Below are 27,177 nucleotides of genomic sequence, written 5' to 3' on the forward strand. Positions count from 1 at the left end.
GATATAATGAGTATAATTTCAGGCTGCCTGCATTTTTGGTATGGATTTCAATTCCATTTTCTTCTAGCTTTGTGGTTGTGGACTTTTCGATTTCATTGTATTGGATGTTTTTGTAATAAATATAGCTGTGCCACCTCCTCTGGGATTGAGCCTGTCATTTCTGAGCAGTGAGTAATATCGGAACTTGGGGTTATCACAGGGCCGAAGGTGAGTTTCATTAATTAAGAGGATGTCAATTTTGAAGCAGTCTGCAAATTCTTGGAGCTCATGAAGTTTGTTATTGAGACTGTTAGCGTTCCAGTAGGCTATGTGTATGAAGTCATTTGAGATTGGTCCATGATTCGCATGGACCAGAAACTTGTTTGTATCATTCTGTCTTGTATCATTATTCAAAACTTGTTTGTATCATTCTGGTTGGGGTTGGTTTTGCTAAATGTGGTTAGCATCTCTCCTAAGGTAGCAGCTAGTATAGCAGCAGAGTTTTGACTGTTTGGAATGGGTTCTGCTGATTTATAGGCGAGGTGACTGCTGCGGCATAAGAGCTGTGCATTGTTGAGTGCAAAGAGTTTTCTGTTGCAAGATGTGTTGCACGCTTCTGTGTTGGTGGATTTACTGCTTCTCTAGTTTTAGACAGTTTGGCTGGGTGGAGTGTGCAGCCTTTGTAGCTTGCCAGGTGTGGACCACCACAATTTGCGCACTTGGCGGGAATGGTATGTGGTTTGGAGCATGTATAAAAGGGTGCCTGTCTCCACATTTGACGCACCTGTACTCCGCTCTACAGATCTTATGCGCGTGTCCATACTTCTGGCAATGATGACATTGCCCTGCTGATGTTTTTGTCCTAAGTGGTTCAGGTTTCATCATTAGATTACATATAATTTTCAGATCATAAACCTTTATGGGCTCTAGTCCTTTTGACTTTGGGTTATTCGCTACCTCTTCTGATGTTATTACTTCAACTATCCCTCTGATAACTACTTTTAAATTTTCTCAATCTTCAGTTCAAATGTATGATATGGGATCTCCAGTTCATCCAGAAGTTTAATGAGTCGACGGTAGTCCGTTGCTTTTTCAGGCTGAATGCAAACTCCTTCATCCGAGTTTTTGGCAGTTGTGAATTTAATCCTGGAGTTTTGCATAATCTCTGTGACTGTTCATCATTGTTCCTTCGCTCTGAGAATTATCAGAGGGACATGTTCTTTAGTTTGTGCTGCAGTGTCCATTGGTGCTTCAGGCTCTATGGCTAGTGTCTCCTTTCGTCTCTTTTTCCTGCTGACTACTTGATAATCATCAGCATCATCCAAGATCTGAACGTTGGCTGCTGAAATGCAGCCACTGATGCTATTTTGGGCAATACTGGGGAGAGGTTTCAGAGGGATTGTTCTCCTTTGCAGGGGCGAATGCTGGTCTTGAAATTCAAGATTGCTCTTGTTATCATTCAGGGAGTGAGAGGTGTGATTGAAGTCTGATTAGGAATAATGAATTACTGACCATAAAACTATATATTTAGAAATTTATGTACATTTAATCATACAAACACAACATTTATTTTACAAATTATATTCTATCTTTTTCAATTTAGCTACTTGAATACAAATTCTACTCTACGGCTCTTCTTTATGAACTAGTCAATAACATCGTCATAAAAAGTTGGTTGTAACTTAATTTTCCCAAGCAACACGCACACTTGTAAAGGCTGGCTGGAGCTACTATGGCCTGTGTTTAAGACGACGTGAAGGAATCGGAAATGGCTATGCGCTCGCATGAAATCACAGTGCTGTAGTGAGGACCTGGAAGCTCACACAACCGAGCAAGCCAAGGTAGCTTTGACTAGACGAGCAAGCATCGGCCTTCGATACACAACGCAAAGCTCAATTATTGCCGTGCAAGATTAAGACGTCTTCTGTCTACAAAAATAAAAGCCTAAATGGAATGCTTATAAATGCATGCATTTATTAACAAATAAATATTACTTCTTTCTTAAGTAATGAGCTTGCGCAGCAAGCATGGAAAATTCGCCCCTGCTCCTTTGCTACAGCCTCTTGGTATCTTGTGGAGCTGGACTCTACTAGGCCGAGTGTTAAATATTATTCCGACTTGGCGGAAAATTGAAAGGAGTAGTTCAGAATCTAGTTCGTCAAATGGAAAGTTCTCCATTTTGAGACTAATGACAATTTGGTAGTCCAAAAGATCTGCTTGCAAAATTTCTGAAATCTAAAGCCTACTAGCGAACTATCTCAATCTAAAAAACGCTTACAATTGGGGAGAGAGTTCCGTGAACGTTGCACTTGGCCTCCAACTCTATTTCCTCTCTCCCTAAAAAGCCAACAATCCACCACTAGTCCTTATAGTGGGCGGGCCTACATCCCAATTTGACCTCGTGCACTTTTCGTACAGGGGAGCAGAATGTAGGTTTTAAGTTTGGTAGTAGCCAATGCAATGTAAGAAATGCTAAACACCTAAAAAAAAAAAAAAAAAAAAAAAAAAAAAAAAAAAAAAAAAAAAGAGCCTAAACATTAAAATTACTATCACAAGAAAAACGGTGAAAACTATTCATCGGTCACATCCAAACTCGAATCCAATAATTCTCAATAACTCGCAGCATACCTATGATAAAGTTTAATTTATAAATTGGGCACAGTAAGAGATTAACAACAATAACCAATAACAAAATATAACAATTATATCAATATACTGTAATAAAAGTTATATGAATATAAATAAAATCTTAGCAACCTCAGCATACATTTTATTATTATTATTATTTTATTTTATGAAGTCGAGAACTTTCACCTTTTCACTTAAAAGGAGCACATTGTGATTTTCTTTTGCATATCCGAATTGCCAGCATCGCAACTCTTGCGCTTTGGGGCCATTATTAAGTAAAATAAGGGTTAGTTGAACACATGCACTGCGATACGGCGACAGTCGATCTGATAATCGAGAACTACTCAGAACGGCGAGAAATTCCCGATTTCCAAAAGGCTGCAATGTGGAGAATGAGTGTAGCATTCTCCACCTTTTCAACGAGCCTGGTGTTGGACTACCTCTGAGATTAGCTGAATTATCTATTACTAAATCTAACAGATAAGCTTAGGCGTTGATGGTTATTCATGACTTATTTTTCACGGTATTAACAACACCACAAACACTTTTAACAACAAAGATGTTTTATTAACGCTAATATTTCGCTGATTTTCAAATCATCATCAGAGCACAACACACATGTAAACGCGACAGTGAGTAAGTGAAACAATATAATTGCAAAAGACAAAAGATCTAAAGTCCTATTTTTGGCGCCCTCAAACGAAAAAAAAAAAAGCAGTTATCCAGGAGTTTTTCTTAGGATAACCGTCTCCCAAATTTTTGGCAAATTAATGCAACCATATTGGTTAAGGTTGGGAGAATTCTTCAAAGCCATTGCTGACTCAAAAAATAATCTTTCAGATCTATAACGACTCCTAAATAGCACATTTGTTTTCTTCCATCTAATCCTGTGTGGAAGAGTGTCCAAAGCGTGGTCTGCCAGTCCCGACTTGCCATAGTAATAGTAGCGAATGTATCTTTCATGTTCTTCCAGGCGGATGTTCACTGATCTTCCTGTTTGCCCATAATAGGCCAAGTCACAGTCACATGGAACTTCATACACTCCTGGGTGTGCTAAAGGGTGAAGTTTATCCTTTGGCGAGCGAATCAGAGTTGCCAGCTTGACATGAGGTTTGAAGGTGGTGCAAAGGCCATGTTTCAACAATAATTTGGCTATCTTTTCCGATGTACCTCTGATATAGGGAATAAAAATGGTCATGTTGTATACTTGTGTATTAGGGGAGGGCAGAGTAATGGGCCTATGTCGTATTTTATCTATTTTGTAGGGATTGTAGCCGTTGGCTAAGAACGTATGGCACAGGTACTGGAGTTCAGTGGTCAGAGCTGTATCGTTAGAACAAATGGCTCTGGCTCTGTGTGTAAGTGTTTTTAAAATGCCGTACTGTTGGACTGGATGATGATGTGATTGTTTATGTAGGTATCTTCCTGTGTGTGTAGGCTTTCTGTAAATAGAAAAAGATAGTGATCCATCTGAAAGGCGGGTGACTAATGTGTCAAGAAATGGTAAACAGTTATTTGATTCTTTTTCTACTGTGAAGTGAATTTTGGGGTGTTGACTGTTTAGGTAGGTGACAAAAGCATCCAAAGTGTCTTGTCCATGGGGCCAGATGGCAAATACATCATCTACATAGCGCAACCACACTTGTGGCTTGTATGTAGCTGTGGTAAGTACTTTGTTTTCAAAGTGTTCCATGTAAAAATTTGCTAACGGGGGGGGGGAGAGGGGGAACCCATAGTAGTGCCATTAATCTGTTTGTAGAATTTCCCTTCCCATGTAAAGTAACCTGCATTCATGGTGAATTGAAATAATTCAAAAATATCTGGGGGAAATTTAGACTTGATTAAATCAAGAGTGTCTATAAGTGGTACATTGGTAAATAGGGATGTGACATCGAAACTAACCATTATGTCTGAATTTTTTAGGATTAGATTTTTAACCAATGTTTTGAAATGGATTGAATTTTTTACAAAAGTAGAGGAGTTGCCAGTAAGAGGGGCAAGCGACTTAGCTAAATGCCGGGCCAGTTTATATGTGGGACTATCTATGCTATCCACTATGGGGCGTAGGGGAATATTAGTTTTGTGGATTTTGGGTAATCCATAAATACGGGGTGTTTTAACATGAATTGGTTTTATTTTCCTGATGATTTCTTTGGGCCATGATGTCACTTTTTTCAGTAGTTTTCGGACTTTTTTCTTTTGCGACATCGTAGGGTCTCGATGTATAATTTGATATGTGGAACTGTCCCATATGAGATCTTGCATTTTTCTGTTATACTCTTCTTTATTCATGATAACTGTTGCATTTCCTTTATCGGCTTTTGTAATAATAATATTTTTATTATTATATAACTTTTTTAGGGCAGTTATTGCTTACGTGGCATATTGCTTTTTGGAGGCTTGGCCTTGTTTATAATACTTGCTATGTCTAGTCGCACGTTATTGGCCATTGCTGGCGGAAGATCGTGGATACCCTGTTCTACTTTCATCATAATTTCGAGTTTAGGAATTTGTTTGGGCGCGACGGCAAAGTTATGTCCTAAACTGAGAGCGTTCTTGGCTTCTTCAGTGAGTATTTCCGACGATAGATTTACGACCACGTGGTCTCGTCGAAGTTGCGGTCGGGACTTCGTATGTTGGCGCTGTTGTAGTAGTTCAAATTTCTTTAGGTGTTTGCTTTTTACTTTTGTAAATTCTTTTTTTTTCTGCAACTTCGGAGATCTGCTGTAGGACAGTCCATATTTCAGGATTTAACAAGTTTATTAGTTCTTGTTGTAGAGCTGTGATAGAGCTGTTTAGCTTACTAAGCTCTATGCGAGTAGCGGCGATTTGTTCTCGAAGAAGCGCTAAACTCGCCCGTCGATAAATACGATGTGCCTTTGCCGATTGCAACTTTTTCTTGAATTTTAGAAAAGATTGAATAATATCGTTGTCGCGGCATCGTTTAAGGAAGGCTAACCGGTTCAATTTTCTGGACAATTTCAGTTTCAACTTACCGAACCGTCGCGCTTTGTAAACAATATCTTCTCCGTGCAGAATCATCAATCTAACAGATAAGCTTAGGCGTTGATGGTTATTCATGACTTATTTTTCACGGTATTAACAACACCACAAACACTTTTAACAACAAAGATGTTTTATTAACGCTAATATTTCGCTGATTTTCAAATCAGCATCATCAGAGCACAACACACATGTAAACGAACGCGACAGTGAGTAAGTGAAACAATATAATTGCAAAAGACAAAAGATCTAAAGTCCTATTTTTGGCGCCCTCAAACGAAAAAAAAAAAAAGCAGTTATCCAGGAGTTTTTCTTAGGATAACCGTCTCCCAAATTTTTGGCAAATTAATGCAACCATATTTGTTATGGTTGGGAGAATTCTTCAAAGCCATTGCTGACTCAAAAAATAATCTTTCAGATCTATAACGACTCCTAAATAGCACATTTGTTTTCTTCCATCTAATCCTGTGTGAAGGAGTGTCCAAAGCGTGGTCTACCAGTCCCGACTTGCCATAGTAATAGTAGCGAATGTATCTTTCATGTTCTTCCAGGCGGATGTTCACTGATCTTCCTGTTTGCCCATAATAGGCCAAGTCACAGTCACATGGAACTTCATATACTCCTGGGCGTGCTAAAGGGTGAAGTTTATCCTTTGGCGAGCGGATCAGAGTTGCCAGCTTGACATGAGGTTTGAAGGTGGTGCAAAGGCCATGTTTCAACAATACTTTGGCTATCTTTTCCGATGTACCTCTGATATAGGGAATAGAAATGGTCATGTTGTATTCTTATGTATTAGGGGGAGGGCAGAGTAATGGGCCTATGTAGCATTTTATCTATTTTGTAGGGATTGTAGCCGTTGGCTAAGAACGTAAAGCGCAGGTACTGAGTTCAGTGGGTTTTTTTCCTCGTTAGAGGGCGCCAAAATAGGACTTTAGATCTTTTGTAATTATATTGTTTCACTTACTCACTGTCGCGTTTACATGTGTGTTGTGCTCTGATGATGCTGATTTGAAAATCAGCGAAATATTAGCGTTAATAAAACATCTTTGTTGTTAAAAGTGTTTGTGGTGTTGTTAATACCGTGAAAAATAAGTCATGAATATCTATTACTAAAAGAAAGAGCCATACAGCTTCAATTCGGCGATGTAAAATTACATAGGCAAAGTGAAGATTAGATCCAACATTATTTCAAAGCCGAATGCTTGTAGAAACTATGAAAGTTTTGTAAGTTGACCTGAGAGCTTATGAGAAAACAATCCTCATCATCCCTAAGTTGCCTTAGCTGCTTAAGTCAAATAGATTGTGCAAGCTAAGGCAACTCGGAGATGATGAGGATTGTATTCTCATAAGCTGTCAGGTCAACTTATGAAACCTTTCATAGTTTCTACAAGCATTCGGCTTTGAAATAATGTTGGATCAAATATCCACTTTGCCTATGTGATTATATATTGTTTATTTCTGACATTTTCCATTTTATGAGTGCACATGGCCTCCATAAAGCGGAATACAGCAAAGATGGCGTTCAGGTCGCCATCTTTGTCAAAAGGTTTAATTTAAAGGATTTGATTCAGTGTATCGTTTGCAAAATGTATGCATTGAGGAGAGCGGTTGGAGTCTGGTTAAACAACGATAGTGGAGTGATTTTGTGCAGAAAGTGTAAAAATTGTGAGGATTTAAAGAGTGCTTCAGGTCGTGAGAGCGATATTGTTATCGAAAGTGAGAATCTAGAAAATAGTGATATTTGCGAGGAAGTACCAGATAGCTGTGAGAGTGGCGTTGAAAGTGAGAATGAAGGTAAACATACAGAACGAATGAATGAATTATAAGAGAATAAAAATGATGAGACTGATGCAATGAGTGACACCGCTCGATTACGCGGAGCGATACACAGGGCAAATCGGCAGCTGGAGCGTTGGCAAAAATGTTTACCGAGCGTAGTGACTGACAAACGCCAAAAGTATGATAGAAAAAATAAGAGTATGATAGCGAGTGTAAACAAAATGAAACAGCAAGTGTTGTATGGAGATTCTTTAGTAAGAGGTGTGTTAAAGTTTAAGTTTAGAGTTGAGAGTTTAACAAAATCGTACCAACCTGGTACAAACGTTAAGGATGTAAGCGAGTCAATTAGAATGCAAAAGCAGCGGGTGAAAAAATTGATAGTGGTAGCAGGTACAAATGATTTGAAAGGAGACAAAATGGCTATGAGTGAGGATGTGAAGGAATTGCTTGAGATAACAAAAGAGAAGAGTGAGAGAGTTAGGATGGTGAGTCTGTTTCCGCGATATGACAGTGAAGAGTATAGAAGGAGGGCCATAATTGCAAATGACTTTATGCGTGAATTAATCAGGTGAGTGGTGTGGAATTTGTGAAGTGAGTTCGATAGGCGAAAGGATTTATATAAGATGGATGGTTTGCATTTTGAATGAATTTGGTGTACGGAGACTTGAAAAGGTATTGTCGAATGAAAGTGGATGTGCAGAATCAGGGAAACTAGAGTTACTAAGGTGGGGGGGGGGGAAGTGGATATGCAAACTTTAGGGAGACAGTTGAGTGTATGAATGTGTGTAATATGCTCAAGCGAGTACGAAACACTACGAATCAGAATGGGATAGTTAGTATAAGGCATCAAAATAGGGATGGGATAAATGGGCTTCTGCAATTCATGTATACTAATGCTAGAAGTATTAGGAACAAGAAGGAAGAATTTTTAGCCTTGGTTGGCACTTCCAGGCCACAGGTTTTTGGCATTAGTGAAACATGCCTGACAGAAGATGATATAACTAGTGGGATTCAATGTGAGGTGTATGGTGTGTTCAGGAGTGACAGGGAGAATAAAATGGGGGGGAGGAGTGTTATTGATGATAGCTTATGAGCTACAGCCAAGGAGAATAGAAGTGGTACTGCAGGATAGAGAAAAGAGCACATTTGAGGCTATTTGGTGTGAGATTGAAACTAGCAGAACAAAATATACAGTTGGGTGCTGCTAAAGAATAGATGGTGGAGATAGTATGCATAAGCAAATAGAAGAAATGAGTGGAAGGAGGGTAATTATTATGGGTGATTTCAACTATGGCAACATTGATTGTAAGGAGGAGAGGACACATGGGAGGAAGGAATTGGATTTTATGCGGTTATTAAGGGATAACTAACTGCGATAGCATGTAATGGAAAATACTAGGGGTCAGAGAGTGCTTCACCTGGTAACTGCATCTGAGAATTTGGCTGTAATTAATATGACCACGTTGCCACCAATTGGTGAGAGTGATCATAGTGTCTTGACTTGGGAGATGGCTAAAAATGTAGAATTTACAATTAAGACAGGGTGCATGTGGAATTATCGGGCTGGTAAGTATGACAAGCTTAGGAGTTTGATTGGTTCAGTGCCATGGCAGGTAAAACTGCAAGGGCTAGATGCTGATAGTGCATGGGAGGCGATTAGACTGTATACCTAGAATCCGAATAATAAATCAAGTAGGGGTTAAATGGATGAATAACACTATTAAGCGTGAGCTGCAAAAAAAAAAAACTATGGAGGGAATTTAAGGAGAAAGGTGACCGGCAGGCACATGAACGGTATAAAGTGTAACGAGTGTGGTAAGAAAAGCAAAAAAGGTTTATGAAAGAACATTAGCCATGCAGCCTAAAGAGAATCCCAAACAGTTTTTTCGATATGTTGCAAGTAAAAGAAAAAATTTATATGGCAGAATGATTTTAAAGAATGCCGGTGGTAGGGAGGTAACCTAATCAGTTGATATACTTGAATTACTGAGCGAGCACGAATAGAATATTTGCAAGAATATATCATTCAGGTGGTGACATTGCAGGAATGAATGAACCAATAGATTATATGGGAATTGTGGTGAATGAAGTGGAGGTAAATAGTCTATTACAGAACCTTAATGTGAATACATCTGTAGGATTGGATGGTATACCAGCACGGGTCATACGTGAAGTGGCTAAAGAATTATCAGTGCCCTTGACCATGTTGTTTAATTTGCGTCTCGGGTCTGGGTTAGTACCAAAGGGGTAGAAAGAGTGGGAAATAGTTCCACTGCATAAAGGAGGTTCCATGACTGTTGTTGTAAATTACCGACCGATTAGCATATCAGGAATCGTTGCAAGGTCTTGGAGAAATTAGTCAAGAGAAGAATACAGGATTGGATAGATGAAAATGGGATACTGTATTGGGGACATGGTTTTGTGAAGGGCAGATCATGCCTAAGTAACTTGCTCAAGTTTTATAACACAGTGAAGGCTGAACTGGATGAAGGTAATTGGTTTACAGTGATTCTACAGGACCTTCTTAAGGCCTTTGACAGGATACCACATGGAATTCTAATCAGTAAACTGCAGCATATGGGGATGGATATAGGGTTGGTTAGATAGATAGAAGGTTGCTTGACAGAGAGATATCAGAGAGTGGTTTATTCAGGAATAGAGTCCAAAAGATGGCTTGTGACTGGTGGTGTGCCACAGGGTTCTGTTCTTGGACCACTACTTTTCAATTTATTCATTAACGATATAGGAAAAGATCTGAGAGGAAGTGTTTGTTCACTTGTTTGCTGATGATGCAAAGTTGGGTAGGGCAATAGTGAATGCAGAAGATGTCAAAATCTTGCAGGACGACTTGGATAGATTGGATTTCTGGGCTAAGGAGAATGGATGTCAATTTAATGTGACAAAATGGAAGGTTATGCATTTTGGGGTGAAAAGATTAGCAGCAGTATACCACATTGGTGGAACTGTACTCCAGGTGATTGATGAGGCCAGAGATTTGGGAGTGTTGGTGGATAGGGAGATGAAGTTTAGGGGGCACATTGCAAAAGTGGCTGAATCAGCTCATCAACTCACTTGGTTGTTGAAAAGTACTTTGATGAGCAGAGACAAGCAAGTTATTGTACCTCTGTACCGAGCCTTGGTAAGACTTCATCTTGACTACTGTGCCCAGATTTGGTCACCTAGGTTTCTTCTTGATGGGGAGGAGGTGGAGAGGATCCAGAGGCGAGTGACGAAGATGATAGCAGGCCTATGGAATGAACCTTATGAGAACAGGTTGAAGATTTGTGGGTTGCAAAAATTGGTTGATAGACGGAAAAGGGGTGATATGATTGAGACATTCAAATTACTGAAGGATTTCTATAAGATTAATTCAAAAGATATTTTTGAGAATAGGATTGGTGATGGGAGGACTAGGGGCCATACATGGAAGCTGGGCAAGAATGTGGTTAGCAAGGGTGTTAGAGCTAAGTTTTTACTTGGAGAGTGGTGAATGAGTGGAATAAGCTGCCAGAATCTGTTGTAGGTGCTATGACTGTGAATGAGTTCAAGGCGAGGTTTGATAGATATGGTGTGAATGTCGAATAGTTGTTCTTGACATGATGTTAGGGCCTCCCTCGATGAGTCTGTCAACTCCTTGGAGTTGCCCGAAATAATATTATTTTTGGACCGGGGTTGACCCTGGATAAGGGGAGAACTACGGTATATATTTAATGAATCTTAAAAACTATGTATATTGTAAATAAAATAAAATTAATAACTATACAATTATTGGATCCAAGACCTAAAATAAAAATATATTTTAGAGATCTCCTTTACCTTAGAGCAGTGTTTCTCAACCTGTGGTCTGCGGACCACAGGTGGTCCGCAGGCAGACTTAAATTAAATAAATATATATTTTTTAATTATCCAAAAAATTAAAATTGAATAAGTAAGTAAAAATTATTGATATCAAATGGAGACTTAAAAAAAAAAAAACAAATAGCATCAGAATGTTCAAAGGTGGAAGCAATAAAACTATACTGTTGCTCACTTCAACCCTCTTTTATTACTCCAAACCATCTGTGATCTACTCATAAAAGTTGAGTCTTTAAAACATAAATCAACAACAACCCAATATAATTAATGCCAGAAGATTGAGAACACACAATGATGCTGCAAAGCTGAATTTCGTTGTGTGAAATGTGGTGGGATATACACAACAAATGAATGCCAAAAACGCTGCATACATCCAGCTAAGTGTGCAAATTGCAGAGGCCCACACCCTGCAAACTATAGGGGCTGTATAGCATTTCCCCAAACCAAAACACACAACTCAAAACCAGAAAATCTATACAAGAACGCACGTCTTCCCATGAAACAATAGTCTTCACAACGGATGGAAGATCGCATGCTGAAGTTGCGAGATCGACCTTCCAAAAAGACCCAAAACCAAATCAGTCACAGCAAACCAACAAACCTATCCTACTGAACATAACAAGTCACATAGGTGAAATGCTTGCTGAACTCCAACAAACAAACCCAACTCAAGAAGCCAAGGATATCATCTTAAGGCACTCCTTGTGAAAATCCTTAATGGATAAGGCTAAAAGAATACCGAAACCGCTACAAGTTGTTTCATGGAATGCAAATGGTTTATCTAACAAATTGCAGGAGCTGTAGCAGAAACCCAAGCAGACATCATCCTCATAAATGAGTCGCATCTTCGTCCAGGTGACAAGATCAGAATTGACAGTTACAGCACTAACCATACAGACAGATGCTATGTCAGAGGTGGAGGCACTGCCATCTTTGTGAAAAGAAACATAAAACATAATTCAATAGCCTAACCCCAAACAGAACACATGGAAATTACAGGAATAGAAATACATATGGAAAACAAACAGCATCAGGATATATGCAGCCTACAACCCCCCCCCCCCTCCCAAATAAAAACTCATTGAATCTGACTTAGATGTGGTACTAAATACAGGCAGAGCAGTGATTATAGCCGATCTTAATGCCAAACATTCAGTCTGGAACAGCAGAAACTCAAATATTAACGGAAGAATACTCAACTCTTCACGAAATATACCAGTGATAGGACCCACTAAACCCACACATTACCGGACGTCCTGATGTACTAGATATAGCTATATTAAATATAAAAAACATTGCGCACAGATATCAAACACAAGCAATCAACGACTTAAGTTCTAATCATAACCCCATCATATTAAAACTAGGCACCATACAAGATTTAACGGAAAACACCAGCACATTTATAAATTGGAAACAACTTCCCTCAGCCTTCCAGGAAAACATTGGTCCAATACCGCATATAACATCCACCAAAGATATAGAAAAAGCAGTGAAAACTCTTGAAAAACAACTCCTGACAGCGATAACACAGGTAACAAATATAACCAAATGTGCACCATTAAATAAACTCCCAGAGGATATAAAACGTCTTATCCAAGAGAAAAACAGATTAAGAAGACAATATCAGAGAACAATGGACCTAGTGGATAAACAAACAGTTAATAACCAGGTTCGGTATGCCCTAAAGGATCACTGTGACCAACTCTGGAATAACAAAATCCACCAATTAAACACAGAGGATCAATCAATATGGAGAATGATGAGATCACTCCGTTCAAAGCGTTTTACACTTCCTCCAATCCAAGGTGAATATAGTGTTTTCTACAACGACGAGGAAAAAGCTGGAGCATTTGCTGACAACCTAGAAAAACAATGCAGCCCCAATTATATCAATAGAGATTTAAATTTCATAAGAAAGATCCATACCCAAGTGCATAAAATAACTCAATACGCCTCACTCCAATCCAACAACAAATCCGTGTCACCAACAGAAATATATGAGATCTTAAGAAAACTAAATAACAAAAAGGCTCCGGGTCCAGATGGAACAACAAACAAGGTGCTCAAGCTACTTCCCCGCAAAGGGTTTATGCATCTGGTAGCCATCATTAATGCCATCCTTCGGCTAAATTATTTCTCAGAGCGATGGAAACTTGCTGACGTTTTCCTAATTCCCAAACCTGAAAAAAATAGTTTCCTGAATTACAGACCGATCAGCCTTCTTTCTTGCATAGGTAAGATAGTCGAATGGGCTATTTGATTCGATCACACGGGTTCAGATATCAACCATGTCATTCAAGACGAGCAATTCGGCTTTAGGAACTATCACTGCACAACGCTACAAATTTACAGAGTTGTCGAATACATAACCCAATGGCACCAACAATGGCGCAGTTTTCCTGGAAATCAATCAGGCAGTGGGGCATCAGACTAATTTTTAAGCTACACAAAGTTGGAATTCCATTACCACTAGTTCTACTTATCAAATCATATCTGAATAACGAAAATTGAAAATAAAACTCAATGGGATCAGATCCACAGAGAGAAGAATCACGGCTGGAGTCCCTCAAGGTTCTCTGCTATCTCCCCTACTCTTCTCCATATACATGGCAGATCTCCCCAAATTGTCCCCATCTATCACCGCTCTATATGCTGATGACACAATCATTATAGCCAGATCCCTCCATCCACAATCAAGCTGCAGAGAGCAGTCAATGAATTGGTACACCAAATGGCGTATCGCAATCAACGCAAGAAAAAGCACTGCAGTACTTTTCACCAGACGTAAATAAGAAAACGAATACAAGCATACGAATGTTTGGTAAAATCATCCCTTGGCACAATTGTACCAATTATCTGGGAGTTCATCTTGACAGACGTCTAAATTTCAAGTCACATGCAGATAGTGTTGCCACTAAAGCAAGTCAGACCATATCACAGCTATATCCACTTTTGAAAAGGAACAGCTTCCTAAGCATAAGCAATAAAATTCTCCTCTACAAATCAGTGATCAGACCACAACTAACTTACGCCTCTCCAACCTGCGGTCACACAACTAAAAACAACATAAACAGACTACAGATAATCCAGAATAAATGCCTAAGAATGGCATTTAATGCCCCGTGGTTCATCAGAAACATCCAGTTACACCAAGAAGCCAATCTTCCAAATATCAAGACCTACATGATAGGCATTGCAGAGAAATTCTTCACAATCACAGATAATTACCCAAATCAGCTAATTCGACAAGCAGCGGACTACAAACCCTCAGATCGTTTCAAACATAAAAAACCGAAATCTGCCATCGCAAGAGAATGTTGATACAGCCTCAATGAGCGGGTAAATTACCCAGAATAATCCCATCACACAGAAACTAAAATCCGGATGAAGAGTCAAGGACTCAGTCCATCAGGCAATTAAGTTCAAAGTTCAAATCACAATTCATACTGTGGACGAGTAAAGCCTTTTGTGTAACCAGTAGATTTAAGTGGGATTTCTAGAAAACTTTTGAGCATAAGTACTGCTTAATTACGGTAACATTTCAATCCGCATAAACATGATAATAATAATAAAAACGCTCGCCTGCTTGTCTCTGATGAATGACAATTTCTGAACGAGGACGGCTTCATCTAAAATTGACAATACAATCACGAAATCCTTTTTGTTTGTTGATCAGTTAAAGTTCAGAACGTGTAAATAAGAGAGAAAAAAAAGACGTCACTTCCTTACTCTAAACACTGTGCTCTTTTAGATGTTGAAGCCATGAAATCCTATGGAAGAAGCGCAGAAGTTGAAATTTGCTACAACATATATAGTAAGTAGAAAATATGGAGAACGCAATAATTAGTTCTGTACTTCTTTTTTTTTTCTTTTTTACAAGAGGATAGGAATAAGCATTTAGATATAAATGCATACTTTCTAATTGCATATTACTTCTAAATTCCTACCCATATACCCCTGCAAAAGAATATGGAACTAATTGCCCATTTATTAGGCAAAGTTACTTCTAAATACCTATCTTTATGCCCTTGTAAAAACTAAAGAATTAATTGGATGCTTTCTAATTACATTTACCTCTAATGCTTATCCTTATACCCCTTGTAAAAAATATGGAACTAATCGCACGTTTTCTAATTGCATATGGGAATAATTTCATGCTCCACATTTTCCATGGATTTCAACTTCTGCGTTGTGCGACTCCTAAAGCCGGACTTATAAATATTTGCCTGTTATCGTAATGAAATACAAGTGATAAGAGGATAGGATTCGCACACTTTTATTACTATTATTATTTTTTTTTATAAAAAAAACCCTCTTGTGTAGACCAGGTGTATAATCTAATGTTGTTGTCTTGTCCTTTGAAGTCTTAGATGTTTCCGTTTGCTCCTTGTACTGCTTTGGCTATGTCGATGATTCGTATAATCTAATGCCGACATGATAACCTAAAAGATGTGAAGGATCTTTTAGGTGAAATGCTAGTCTACGATGGCGTAGACTAGCGTTTCTAGTCAAAGGACACTTTTCATCTCACAGTATATTTAAGAAACTTTATTCTCGGCACCACCAGAACTGTGTAAACATGTAAGAGCGTGTTAGGGGAAGGATACTTTGTTTCATCTAACTGAACGATGGATGATATCGGTTCGCTTCCTCTCCCCCCCCCCTCCCCCAATCCAGGGTAAATAGCATATCTGATCACTACATTGCTACTTTTTCGTAGATGCTCTTACCTCTACGCGGTGGTGTAGCTAGAGCTTTTGCCACCCCTCTCAATACACACCAGAAATACTACAAAAAGTCAAAACGATGTATAGGGAAACAAATTAAAACGCTATGTTTATTTTTGAAGTAAAACTTTAATTTCAACATTCTAAAATGTTATTTTTCTTGTTTTTCTGTTAGCAAAATCATCGATGACACTGGGGGAGTCTATTTCATAGTAATGTAGGTAATTCTTAATCAATTTTATTTAGAAAACTCCTCTCGCAACTAGCAACACTTTCAGCAATTGTGAGGAAAATCCGCAGCAGTATTACAATGTTTGGAACTGAGCTCTAGAGACTGTATTTTAAAATTAATTGTAAAAGTTCAAAAGGTTCAAAGTGCTGCACGGGGCGGACCGTCCCCCTCTAGCTACGCCACCGTCTCTACTCGTACTTCTCTATGCAAAGCCTGCCGAAATAAAGTGTTCCACGGTCTATTTGTTAGTAGACTATGCCAGTACATTAATAACAGGAAAAAATAATAGTTAACAATTATGATATAAAAATTATTAATAGCGATTTTTCACAGTCATAATAGTGCAGATGGGTCCGTACCTAGGTCATGTAAAGCAGAGGCGTAGTTAGGGAAGACTGCCCGGGCGGCACTTTGAACCTTTTTGAACTTTTGCAGTTAATTCTAAAATACAGTCTCGAGAACTCATTTCCAAATATTGTAATACTGCGAATTTTCCTCAAGTGTTGCTAGTTGTGAGAGAAGTTTTTCTAAATAAATTTGATTAAGAATTACCTACATTACTATGAAATAGACTTCGCCAATGTCATCGACGATTTTGTTAACAGAAAAGCAAGAAAATAACATTTTAGAATGTTGAAATTAAAGTTTTACTTCAAAAATAAAGTGTTTTAATTTATTCCCCTATACGTCGTTTTGACTTTTTGTAGTATTTTTCGTGTATTGAGAGGGGTGGCAAAAGCTTCAGTTACACCACTGATAAAAAGGTATAATAGCTAACTCTACTTCACAGTGCTTTCTTCAACAAATAAAAAAAAAAAAAATCAGCTAACGCCTTTTGTTCTCGTATAGGGGGTATACGAGGCCGTTTGTCCTATCAAAACTTTGGAGACTGAGCGGACAGTTCAATCTCCACTTGTAGCCAATCAGAGATAGCTGACACAAGACTATCACTAATTAAGTGGCACACAGTAACGAGACGGCTAACAAGCGGCGCCATCTCGTGATACCTAATCCTAACACAATATTTCTGTCTGAAAATAGTGTTGGTTCTACAGGCGATTTTCTCGAGTTTCCGGGAGAAAAATCCCGCTTGCCCGTGCCAGAGATCGACTAACTCGCGAACCCGTCGAAAATAGATTTAGAAAAAGTTCCTCTAGTCGGTGACTAGAATCGAACTCCTAACACTTTCTTTGGGCGGTTTAGCTCTGAGGCGTGATCATAATCAGCTAACGCTGATAAAGCGTTAGCTTATTATTATTTATTTTTACCGAAATATATCCAAATTTAACGAGGCAATAATATTAACCATATCTTCAAGTGTCGTGTCAAATTTTTTTTCACGCTTAATAAAAATCATTTAGTCAACACAGGCAGAATAAATAACACATCCACTGAGCTACACAGGCTCTATGTTTTCTTCAATAACTAAATAATTCTCTGACCTATTTTAGCAACATTTTCAATATGACCTCAGTTAAAATTAAAATTCAATAATTAAGTATTTAGCATCACTAAATACTTAATTATTTTCTCTTCAGTTTCTTTCTCTTCCTTAATTATTTGCTGTTCAGTTCCATCAATGTCTTACATAGCTGGTAATTTTTCATCCCACGTAATATTTTGTATTACTGACGGCAGCTCTTTGCCCACACACTGTCAGTTTATATAAATCATCCTGCTGTCCAGTTTATTCAAATCCTCTTGCAGGGCTACCACATCTATCTACACTATTATTAGCCCTTTCTCTTGGCAGCCAAGAGGCTGCAGGTTCAAATCTCACCAAGGCATTGGATGTTTGTGATTGTCCTACTAACTCTGTGATCTTCCTACGTCTACCAGAAGGCTACACACTTCAAAACCCTATAAAGGTATGGAAGTGAGCATAGTGTCACATGTGAATAACTAACTAGCCAGCTGGCTTTCTTCAAGAATTATAACATTAGGAATATGATTTTGCCATGCATATTCTAGTATCAATCAAAGACAGGCTGTCCAAAGCCGTTGATGATATTAACTGCTTGTTGAGTAATGATGTTCCATGTTGGAATCCATATGGAAGGATGGCTTGCCTAATCTTTTGTACAAGGTTGGTAAGCGACGAGAAGGGACTTCATTAGGTTTTGATGGAACAGAAGAGTTCAGAACTTTCTTTTTTTAATATGTCAGAGTACAATGCAAGAACCAAGGAAAGTTTGTCAATCATTTATTTCCTTTGAGATAATGAAGTGCCGGTGACCAACGTTTTTGCTGCTCTTGGATATTGCATTACCTCAACAAAATTACTTAGACTTGCTACATTGAAGTGTTTCTTCACTAACTTATTATCATGACAAATGGAAAAAACAAAAATTGGTCACTTTCTTTCTCTTCTTTACCTTATTTTGGAATAAAGGAATCAAAATTCTGGACCTAGGTGAAAGTTATATGTAATATTTAATTTTTAGAAAGGCATTCAGTAAAGTTTCCAATGATCGCATAGTATTTACGAGGGACATCCAGAAAGTAAGTTCCGATGGGCTGTCAGAGAAACAAAAATATACTTACAAAAAAAACTTTATTGGAAATTAAAGTAGACATCTTTTACTACTTTTCTACATAATTTCCGACATTGTTCAGGCATTTATCATAACGGGGCACCAAGAGTTATATACCTTCGTCGTAGAAGGTTGCTGCTTGTGATGCAAACCTTGACTGCTTCTTTGGCCTCGTCTTGAAACTGCCGGCCAACAAGGAAAGATTTCAGATGTTTGAACAGGTGAAAGTCACTTGGAACGAGGTCAGGACTATATGGAGGATGATGGAATTGTTCCCAGCCGAAGGCGGCAAAAAGTTATGTTATGCCGGCCGTTATCATGAATCAAAACAATGCCCCTGGTAAGCACGATTTGTCGTTTATTCTGGATCGCACAATGCAGTTTCTTAAGGGTTTGGCAGTACATACTCGTGTTGATTGTGGAGCCAGCAAAATTCCTTATCTGTCCCAAAACACAGTGCACATGATTTTCTGAGTGGAAACCGCTGTCTTCAATTTCGTCTTGACTGGTGATGAGGTGTGCCTCCACTCCATGGACTGTTGTTTGGATTCAGGGGTTGCATGCAACACCCAAGTCTCATCCCCAGTGACAAGTATGCTCAGGAAAGCATCACCATCCTCATGGTAGTCAAGAATTCCAATGCACTGCCCAGCAGATTCACTTTGTGTTGTTCTGTAAGCAACTTCGGCACAAGAAACAATTAACTGACCTAATTTCACATGCAGCGGGCGATTCAATTTTCTTACATTATAAATAAACACCAAGAAGTGTACGCACCATGAGAATGTCTGAAAATGGCACCAATGCCTTGATAATGAATCAACAAACTCAGCATGCACACACACCATTGCGATCGCAGTGCTGCAGTGAAAATATTTAAAAACGGAACTTACTTTCTGGACATCCCCTCATACAAGAGATAAGGATTGATAACAGATTATTAGTGCCATGGACCAAAGATTAAGTAACTAGCACGGCAAGTAAGCACACAGGCAATGTGTGTAGAGGCTTAAGTGCTGTGAGGACATCATGTTGGAGGCTTAATGGATATTTTACAACACTCAAAAAGAATTAAAATGGAATTTAATACTTCCTATATTTTGTCCTAGTCACTAGGACATCTACGGGGATTACAAAAACAATTAATGTAACATATACACAAATAACAAACAATACTAAGCCCAACCACGTGGGTGACACTAAAGTCCTATCTAGGTAGAGCGCCCTCTAAGGGCAGTAGTAGGCGGCCTGGAATGTAAGGTGGGAACTCTGGTGATGAGTGTTTCCCAAATCTTCGGAAACTTAATGCAACCATATTTATTGAGATTTGGTTGGTTTTTGAGAGCTGCTGCTGCTGCTTCTAGGAAAAGTCTCTCTTTCTTGAATTTGCTGTGGTGGAGCATGGTGCCACCATGCTCCACCACAGCAAATTCAAGAAAGAGAGACTTTTCCTAGAAGCAGCAGCAGCAGCTCTCAAAAACCAACCAAATCTCAATAAATATGGTTGCATTAAGTTTCCGAAGATTTGGGAAACACTCATCACCAGAGTTCTCACCTTACATTCCAGGCCGCCTACTACTGCCCTTAGAGGGCGCTCTACCTAGATAGGACTTTAGTGTCACCAACGTGGTTGGGCTTAGTATTGTTTGTTATTTGTGTACATTAATTGTTTTTGTAATCCCCGTAGATGTCCTAGTGACTAGGACGAAATATAGGAAGCATTAAATTCCATTTTAATTCTTTTTGAGTGTTGTAAAATATCCATTAAGCCTCCAACATGACACAGGCAATGTCTTGAAAAGGGTGAGTGCCAAGTAGTGTGCTGCAGTACTGTATTGAGGTTAGTAATATATATATAAGAAAAAAAAATGCTGACGGTAGCATCTGTTTTAAAGGGAGAGAGAAATTCAGTTGTTTAGATGATGGAATGTTGAGGAGGATCATGAAAAATAACTAACATACTACCCCAATGGGAAAATTTACACAGACTCTCACTGTAGGCAGAAAATGGGGATGTCACCAAGTATAAAAAGCATGGGATTTGAAGGATAAATGATGAATATCAATAATCATGAGGGCCAGAAGCATTTAGAATAAGGAAAGATAGAAACAGTTTTCAGTTCATGGTAGGAAAGGGGAGGGAGAGAGAAAGTCATATGTTATTGATGAAAGCAGAGTCTAGTCAGAAATGGAATGAAGACAGAAAGGGTAGTGTAGGCATTAACTGAGTGCAACACCAGTTGAGTGTGACACGAGTGATAGGCACCATATGAGCTGAGGATCATCCATGAAATTTATTTTACGTGGATGATTATTAAATGTCAATAACTGATAAGATATAAATATGCTAATCACTGTCTACGATGGGATTTCATTAAAGATATAATTTATTTTATAACTAATAATGAATGAGCCACTGTACGATATCAGCAACTGTTCATTATTCAAAAATGTCTAATCTGCAAGATCAGACATTCATTTTCAGTTTCAATGAAAATGAGTCACTTTTACTTTGACACTTTCATATGTTCATTTTAAAAACAAAGAGTTAACTTTATAAGACAGAACTAAAAAAAAAAAGATGTTTTTTTTTATTAATTAAAAAATGCATATGAGATGTCAAAATGCTGAGAAAAAGTTAGGTTACTTTCTATACGATGCATCCATTATGGTCGGGCTAATGGCATTCTGGTATTTCACACCATTAGCTCCTTTTTTTCATCTAAAAATTTAAAGCACTTTGCATACAAATGAAATCATTTCATGATCAAAATAGGGTGAGTTTAAAGTGAGCTTTTATAACTTTTTTGTAAATTTTACGCTATATAGATATTATAACAAAAAAAAAAATTCATGCTATACTTTCCACAACATGAATATTTATATCTAAAAGGAAAAATGAAATTTTTTGTACTAGCATGAAAGTACAAGAACATTGTTCATTTTATGAACAATGTTCTTGTTGGGATATTTAAAATGGTACCTAACTAGTAAGTTTCTAAACTTTTCATATGAATATCACTGGCCTCTATCTGTCTCTAGATAAAATAAGCTATGTGAACAAAAGCAGAATAGAAAAAAAAATTCAGTTGTTATGCATCCAGAAATAATGAATTTTTTTTAGGGGAATTGCACCAGTTATTGTATGCTACCTATTTCTTTGTGACTAATGAGCGAAAATATACAGGTGTGATATCAGTGAAATATGACTAATGCTCACACTTCATTGGTATTATATCAGTATCTTCAGACTGATAAATTATGCACATAAAAAAATGCAAGAATGTGAAGTGACTATTTTGAAGCCATCTGCATGGAACATGAAAAAAAGTAATTAAAAACCAGCATAATATAGGGAAGTGTCTCCAGAAACAGAAATGACCATGGCATTTTTATTTTTAATTAACAGAAATGACTTTGGTATAGTAATTTAATTTTTTCACTTGATTATAATGTAATATATATATCAACAGGACAATTGAAGTGCTTTAAGAAACTGGGTATAGTCTATTTCTGGAGACAAACCTCAGTTGTTCAGGTTGTTTATTTAAAATTATTGTATTGCTTTTGAGGAAAATAGTCGAAGCTGCATTTAAATCTAAAAAGGAATGGTGGTTTTCAATATGTAAACATAGTGAACATATACAGCTTTATCATAACCATATAATAAATTTACAAACAGTAAATTTACAGGTGTTGGGTGGGCCTGATATTAATTTGCAGAAAAATAGTCAAATAAATACCCAGTGTTCCACTACATTCTTTGCAATCATGTTCAAGCATCTGATATATTTTGACTACATCCAGATCCATTTTTCCTTCAAATGAGGAAATGGAATAAGTTATATTATGTGAGAATACTAGAATATATTACATTACATAATTTACCTACTAGATATCTGAACCCAGCTGACTGTTCTCTGGTGAGATAAAAAAATTGGAGTTATACATGCATAATATTAGGTGAAATTCAGATTGATAACTAATACTTTTATATACAATTAATAGTAGAAAACAAACTTATACAGTTACAAATTAATAGGTAGTAGTACTTTACCTGCATAGTTCATAGAAATGTCCCCATTTCCATCAACTTCTGTTCTTGCAGATGAGCATGATAAAAATTTTCTCAGTTTTGCTCCCATTTTTGTACAAATTCAGTAGAATAACATGGAAATCTTAGGCTAAAGCTGAATCACAGAGAAAATATCCATTATCCAGATGCAAATCCCACAACATAGTCACTGTTATATTATGATCAACTTGAATATCAGCAATTATGAATACTTTGGTTTTATCTTTTTATGGTTTCAGCTTTCAACACATATCTTATCTATACTATTGATAAGTGATAAACTCTTCAGAGCAGTTTTAAGTCATGATGTCATAACAAAATTATACATATCATTCTAGCTAAACCAGTCCTAATGAATGTTCTTCTGTAATTATAGATTAAAGAAATCAATTTTCCAGCCTTCTTCACACAGCTAGGAAAATTATGAAATATTTGTAAATCATGTTCAGAAGAACAGGATTTAAAGCATCTTTTAAGATACATTCTTTTTAGAAGAGCTTATGGAAAAAATGCTGCTGTCACCACTATATATGAATACTTTGTCTTTAAAGAACTTTTTAAATTAATTATTAAATAAAAATTATTTAATTAAGTACCTTTGAACATCATCATGCAGTCATGAAGATAGCTAACATGCAAACTTTTGTTCACTCATGCCTGGATAAGGAATAAAGACATTGCAGTCTGTTCCATTCATATGCAGTAGTGACTAAGGACAATAGCCACTAAGTCAACTTTGCAGTAGTGCCTTGGCAAGTTCCAATGTTAGATCTCATGGTGCATACAGAACATAACATCCTAACAACCAACCTTTAAATATTACCAAAAAACAGCACATAAGAATTTCAAGCTTATGCAGAAATTGCAGAAAGTATTTCTTTCTGCATTTATGATAACTTTATTTGCTATAAAAAAAATTCTTTCCTAATAAAACAAACATTACACTGAAATCTTTATTTCCTCCTTTCTTGTTGCTCTTAGCAATCCTGTTTTGTTTTGTTTTTCTCTGCTGTTTAGTTGTTTCTTTGATGCAGAGACCAATAACTAAGCAGAATTATCATGCATACTTAGAATCATCTAGATGCCATTACATGCATAAAAGTGATATTCAATGTAATCACTTTTTTTTTCCTGTAAATAATTCAAATCTTTCACAATCAGATTTGTTAATGTTCTTTAAAGAATATAAAGGTAAGGTAAAGCAGTTGAATAATTTCATCTCTGTACTTTTGAAGCAAACTACAAAATCAGAAAAGTGATCTAGTACATCTATATCATACTCCTTTCTTTATATCAGACTTTTGTAAGAATTCAGGTGAAGAAGCTTTAATAATGCAAGATATGAACATATGATTGGATCCCTAACCCCTGCAGAGACCATTTATTACTTCTCAAACCATTTCAGGCTTCTAATAAGAGCAGTAATCTCACATTGGAAAAAAAAAAAAAAAAAGTACCAGAAGTGAAGAAACGGAATTCTTTGGGTCTTTCAGAAAGCAACCTAACTTCATAACAGTCTTTAGCTCGCTATCTCATTTGCATAAAAAACAGTATTTAATGAAGCCTAGCTACATGCTCCTTAAAGTGATAACTATGAAGTTACCATATGTTCCATCCGTATTCAACTGTAGTTAATGTAAGAAAGACTACATTCTCATAGGATTCCTTCCTATGGAGTGCACATGCTACTGGAATAGAGGGATATTTATTTTCAGTATGTTAAAGTCATGCACTTATTAAGAAATGCTCATTAAGTTCATGTTTTTTCCCTTGTGGTTTCATTGATCCCATTAACATTTAAAATGGGTGGAAAAACACAAAGTCACCACTCAGAAAAGTGTTCACCTGAGATAGCATAACAGCTACAATAAGTACATCAGGAAATTCAGGGTGGATTCTAAAACATTATGCATACCTCTATTCAGTAACAAAAATATGAGGTATTTATATTAAACCATGTCAGATCATTTTATAAAACTAAGTGGAACTAGAACATGGACATTGTGCAACTTAACAATACCACGTGTGTAAACATTTGTTAAATTATCCACCAGTTATGTTCTATTACTATTTAAATAAAAGTTCTCTGATAAGTTTTATTCAGTGGCGCACCTAGAGGGGGGAAAGCCCTCTAGGGGTGCGCCATTAAACCAAGAACATAATTTCTTGGCATCTTTAATTTATTGAAGTCTGAAGGAGTATTCTCGTTTGATCAGCCAGACTGGCTGATCTATCCGCTCTCCAGCCAAAAAGCTGTGGGTTCGAATCCTGCTGTGGGCATGAATGTTTGTGATTGTCTGTGAAAATATTAGTGGTGGTGGTTGGGGTAGATGTCATTAGTGTAAATGACAAAAGGTAGCTGCGGTTGGTGGAGACGGAGAGTTGTAGAGTAGGTGCCCTCCCTCGATCAGTCTTTGGACTCCTTGGAGGTGTTGCGTAATAATAATAAGTTTGCCACTTGTCTAGTCCTGGAATTTAGATCATCCATCACAGTAAGTAAGACTAAGACTTCGAAAACTTCCAGATCAGGCACATTCCACTAGACTGGATGTTAGAGTAATTCCTAGTGGATTTACAGAAGAAACATCAACTCGGCTGGATGATTTTTTGGAGACCAATGAGGAAATCTCAGCAGAAATGCTTTGGGAAGGAGTAAAGATGATAATACAGGATACAGCGAAGACGTATCTCAGCCCAATAAGAAAACCAAGAGACCCATGGATATCAGATTCAACATGGAAACTAATCAAAAGAAGGCGATTGGAAAAACAAAGAGACACAGGGACCGAAGAATACAAGAGATTACATAGAGAAATCAGAACAGCCATCAAGCAGGATAAGGAAAAGTTCTATACTAATACATGTGAAGAAATAGAGTTCCAGATGAGAAGGCATAATTAATAAAAGGATGTTTTATTTAGTTCGTGACTTAAAGCACAAGTTCAAGCCTAAATTGAATGTCATCAAAGACAGGAATGGAGCATTACTAACAGAAGAGTTGGAAATCAAAAACAGATGGAAAGAATACTGTGAGGAACTGTACAGCAGAGTGGATAAAGAAAATGTGGAGTCCTCCCACCAAGAAAATTTTGATTTGGAACCTTCTCAACTTAAGCATGAAGTTGAAAGAGCAGTTAAGCAGCTCAACAGCAATAAGACCCCAGGTGCAGATGAAATCCCAGCAGAGTTAATTAAGGCCACAGGGGATGGAGGGATAAGAGTGTTTCATAGATTGATTACAAGGATATGGGAAACAGGATCATGGCCTAGAGACTGGAAGAAGTCAGTTTTCATACCACTACACAAGAAAGGTGATATGAAGGCATGCAAGAATTATAGAACTATTAGTTTGATATCTCATGCAAGCAAAATTTTATTAAAGATCATGCTAAATAGGATTGAGGCCAAAGTTGAGGCAGAGATGCCCGAGGAACAAGCAGGTTTTAGGAAAGGTAGAGGCACCAGAGATCAGATCCTTTGCCTTAGACAGATCATAGAAAAATATAAAGAATTCAGACTCCCTCTGGTAATGTGTTTCTTAGACTACTCTAATGCTTTTGACTGTGTTGAGCATGTGAAACTGTGGGAAGTAATGAAAAGAATGGGTTTTCCTCAACACACTATCAGGTTGATAGCCAACTTGTATAAGGAGCAAGAAGCCACAGTAAGAACAGGTGTTGGATTGACTGACTGGCTTCAAGTTGGAAAAGGATTTAGACAAGGATGTTTACTTTCTCCTCACTTGTTTAGTATATATGCAGAGGACATCATGCGTGAAGCATTGGATGAGCTCAGGACAGGAATTACGATAGGAGGCAGATTGATCAGTAATCTGAGGTACGCTGATGATAGAGTACTCCTTTGTAATGACATGGAAGAACTAGGACTAATTCTTGACAAAGTTAACAAGATCAGTAATAACAGAGGACTTCGATTCAATTCTAGCAAGACAAAAGATCATGGTTCTCAAAGGAAAAACAAACAGAGAAGCTCTTGAGAAACAAATGTATCTTAAGGGAGAAAAAATTGAGGAAGTCAGCAAGTTTGAGTACCTGGGATCCATTATTAATGTGAAGAATTGCTGTTCAGAAGATGTCAGAAAAACGTTAGGAATGGCTAAAACAACAGTCAGAGACCTGTCTAAAATCTGGAAGGATGGATCTATCTCCATGGGAAGAAAGTTGAGGATTTTAGATGCAGTTGTTTTTCCAACAGCGACTTATGGATGCGAGACTTGGAACCTAAAGTAGTAAGATAAGAAACGGATATCTGCTTTTGAGATGTGGTGTTACAGAAGGCTGTTGAGGATATCATACACTGAAAGGTGTACAAATGAATGGGTGTTAGAAAAGATTAGTAGAA

The 27,177-nt window shown here is 37.5% G+C and overlaps 1 protein-coding gene across 2 annotated transcripts in view; it reads right to left on the reverse strand.

Annotated features, from left to right (window-relative positions):
- LOC150099704 (tumor necrosis factor alpha-induced protein 8-like protein) overlaps nucleotides 1–27,177 on the reverse strand; it is a 75,833-nt gene that overhangs the window by 39,229 nt on the left and 9,427 nt on the right. The window contains exon 2 of one of the 2 annotated variants that reach the window (XM_090404384.1): nucleotides 22,798–22,930. In XM_090404384.1, the coding sequence (XP_090260510.1) occupies nucleotides 22,798–22,885 (88 nt within the window). In that variant the 5' untranslated portion in view covers nucleotides 22,886–22,930. Of the gene's footprint in view, nucleotides 1–22,797; nucleotides 23,003–27,177 lie in introns of those variants that run through there. The other variant, XM_090404383.1, reaches the window with a different exon arrangement.

The sequence above is a fragment of the Typopeltis vanoorti genome, chromosome 14, assembly GCF_054136105.1.
Source record: "Typopeltis vanoorti isolate ZY-2024b chromosome 14, IOZ_Tvanoo_1.0, whole genome shotgun sequence".
Classification (NCBI taxonomy): domain Eukaryota; kingdom Metazoa; phylum Arthropoda; class Arachnida; order Uropygi; family Thelyphonidae; genus Typopeltis; species Typopeltis vanoorti.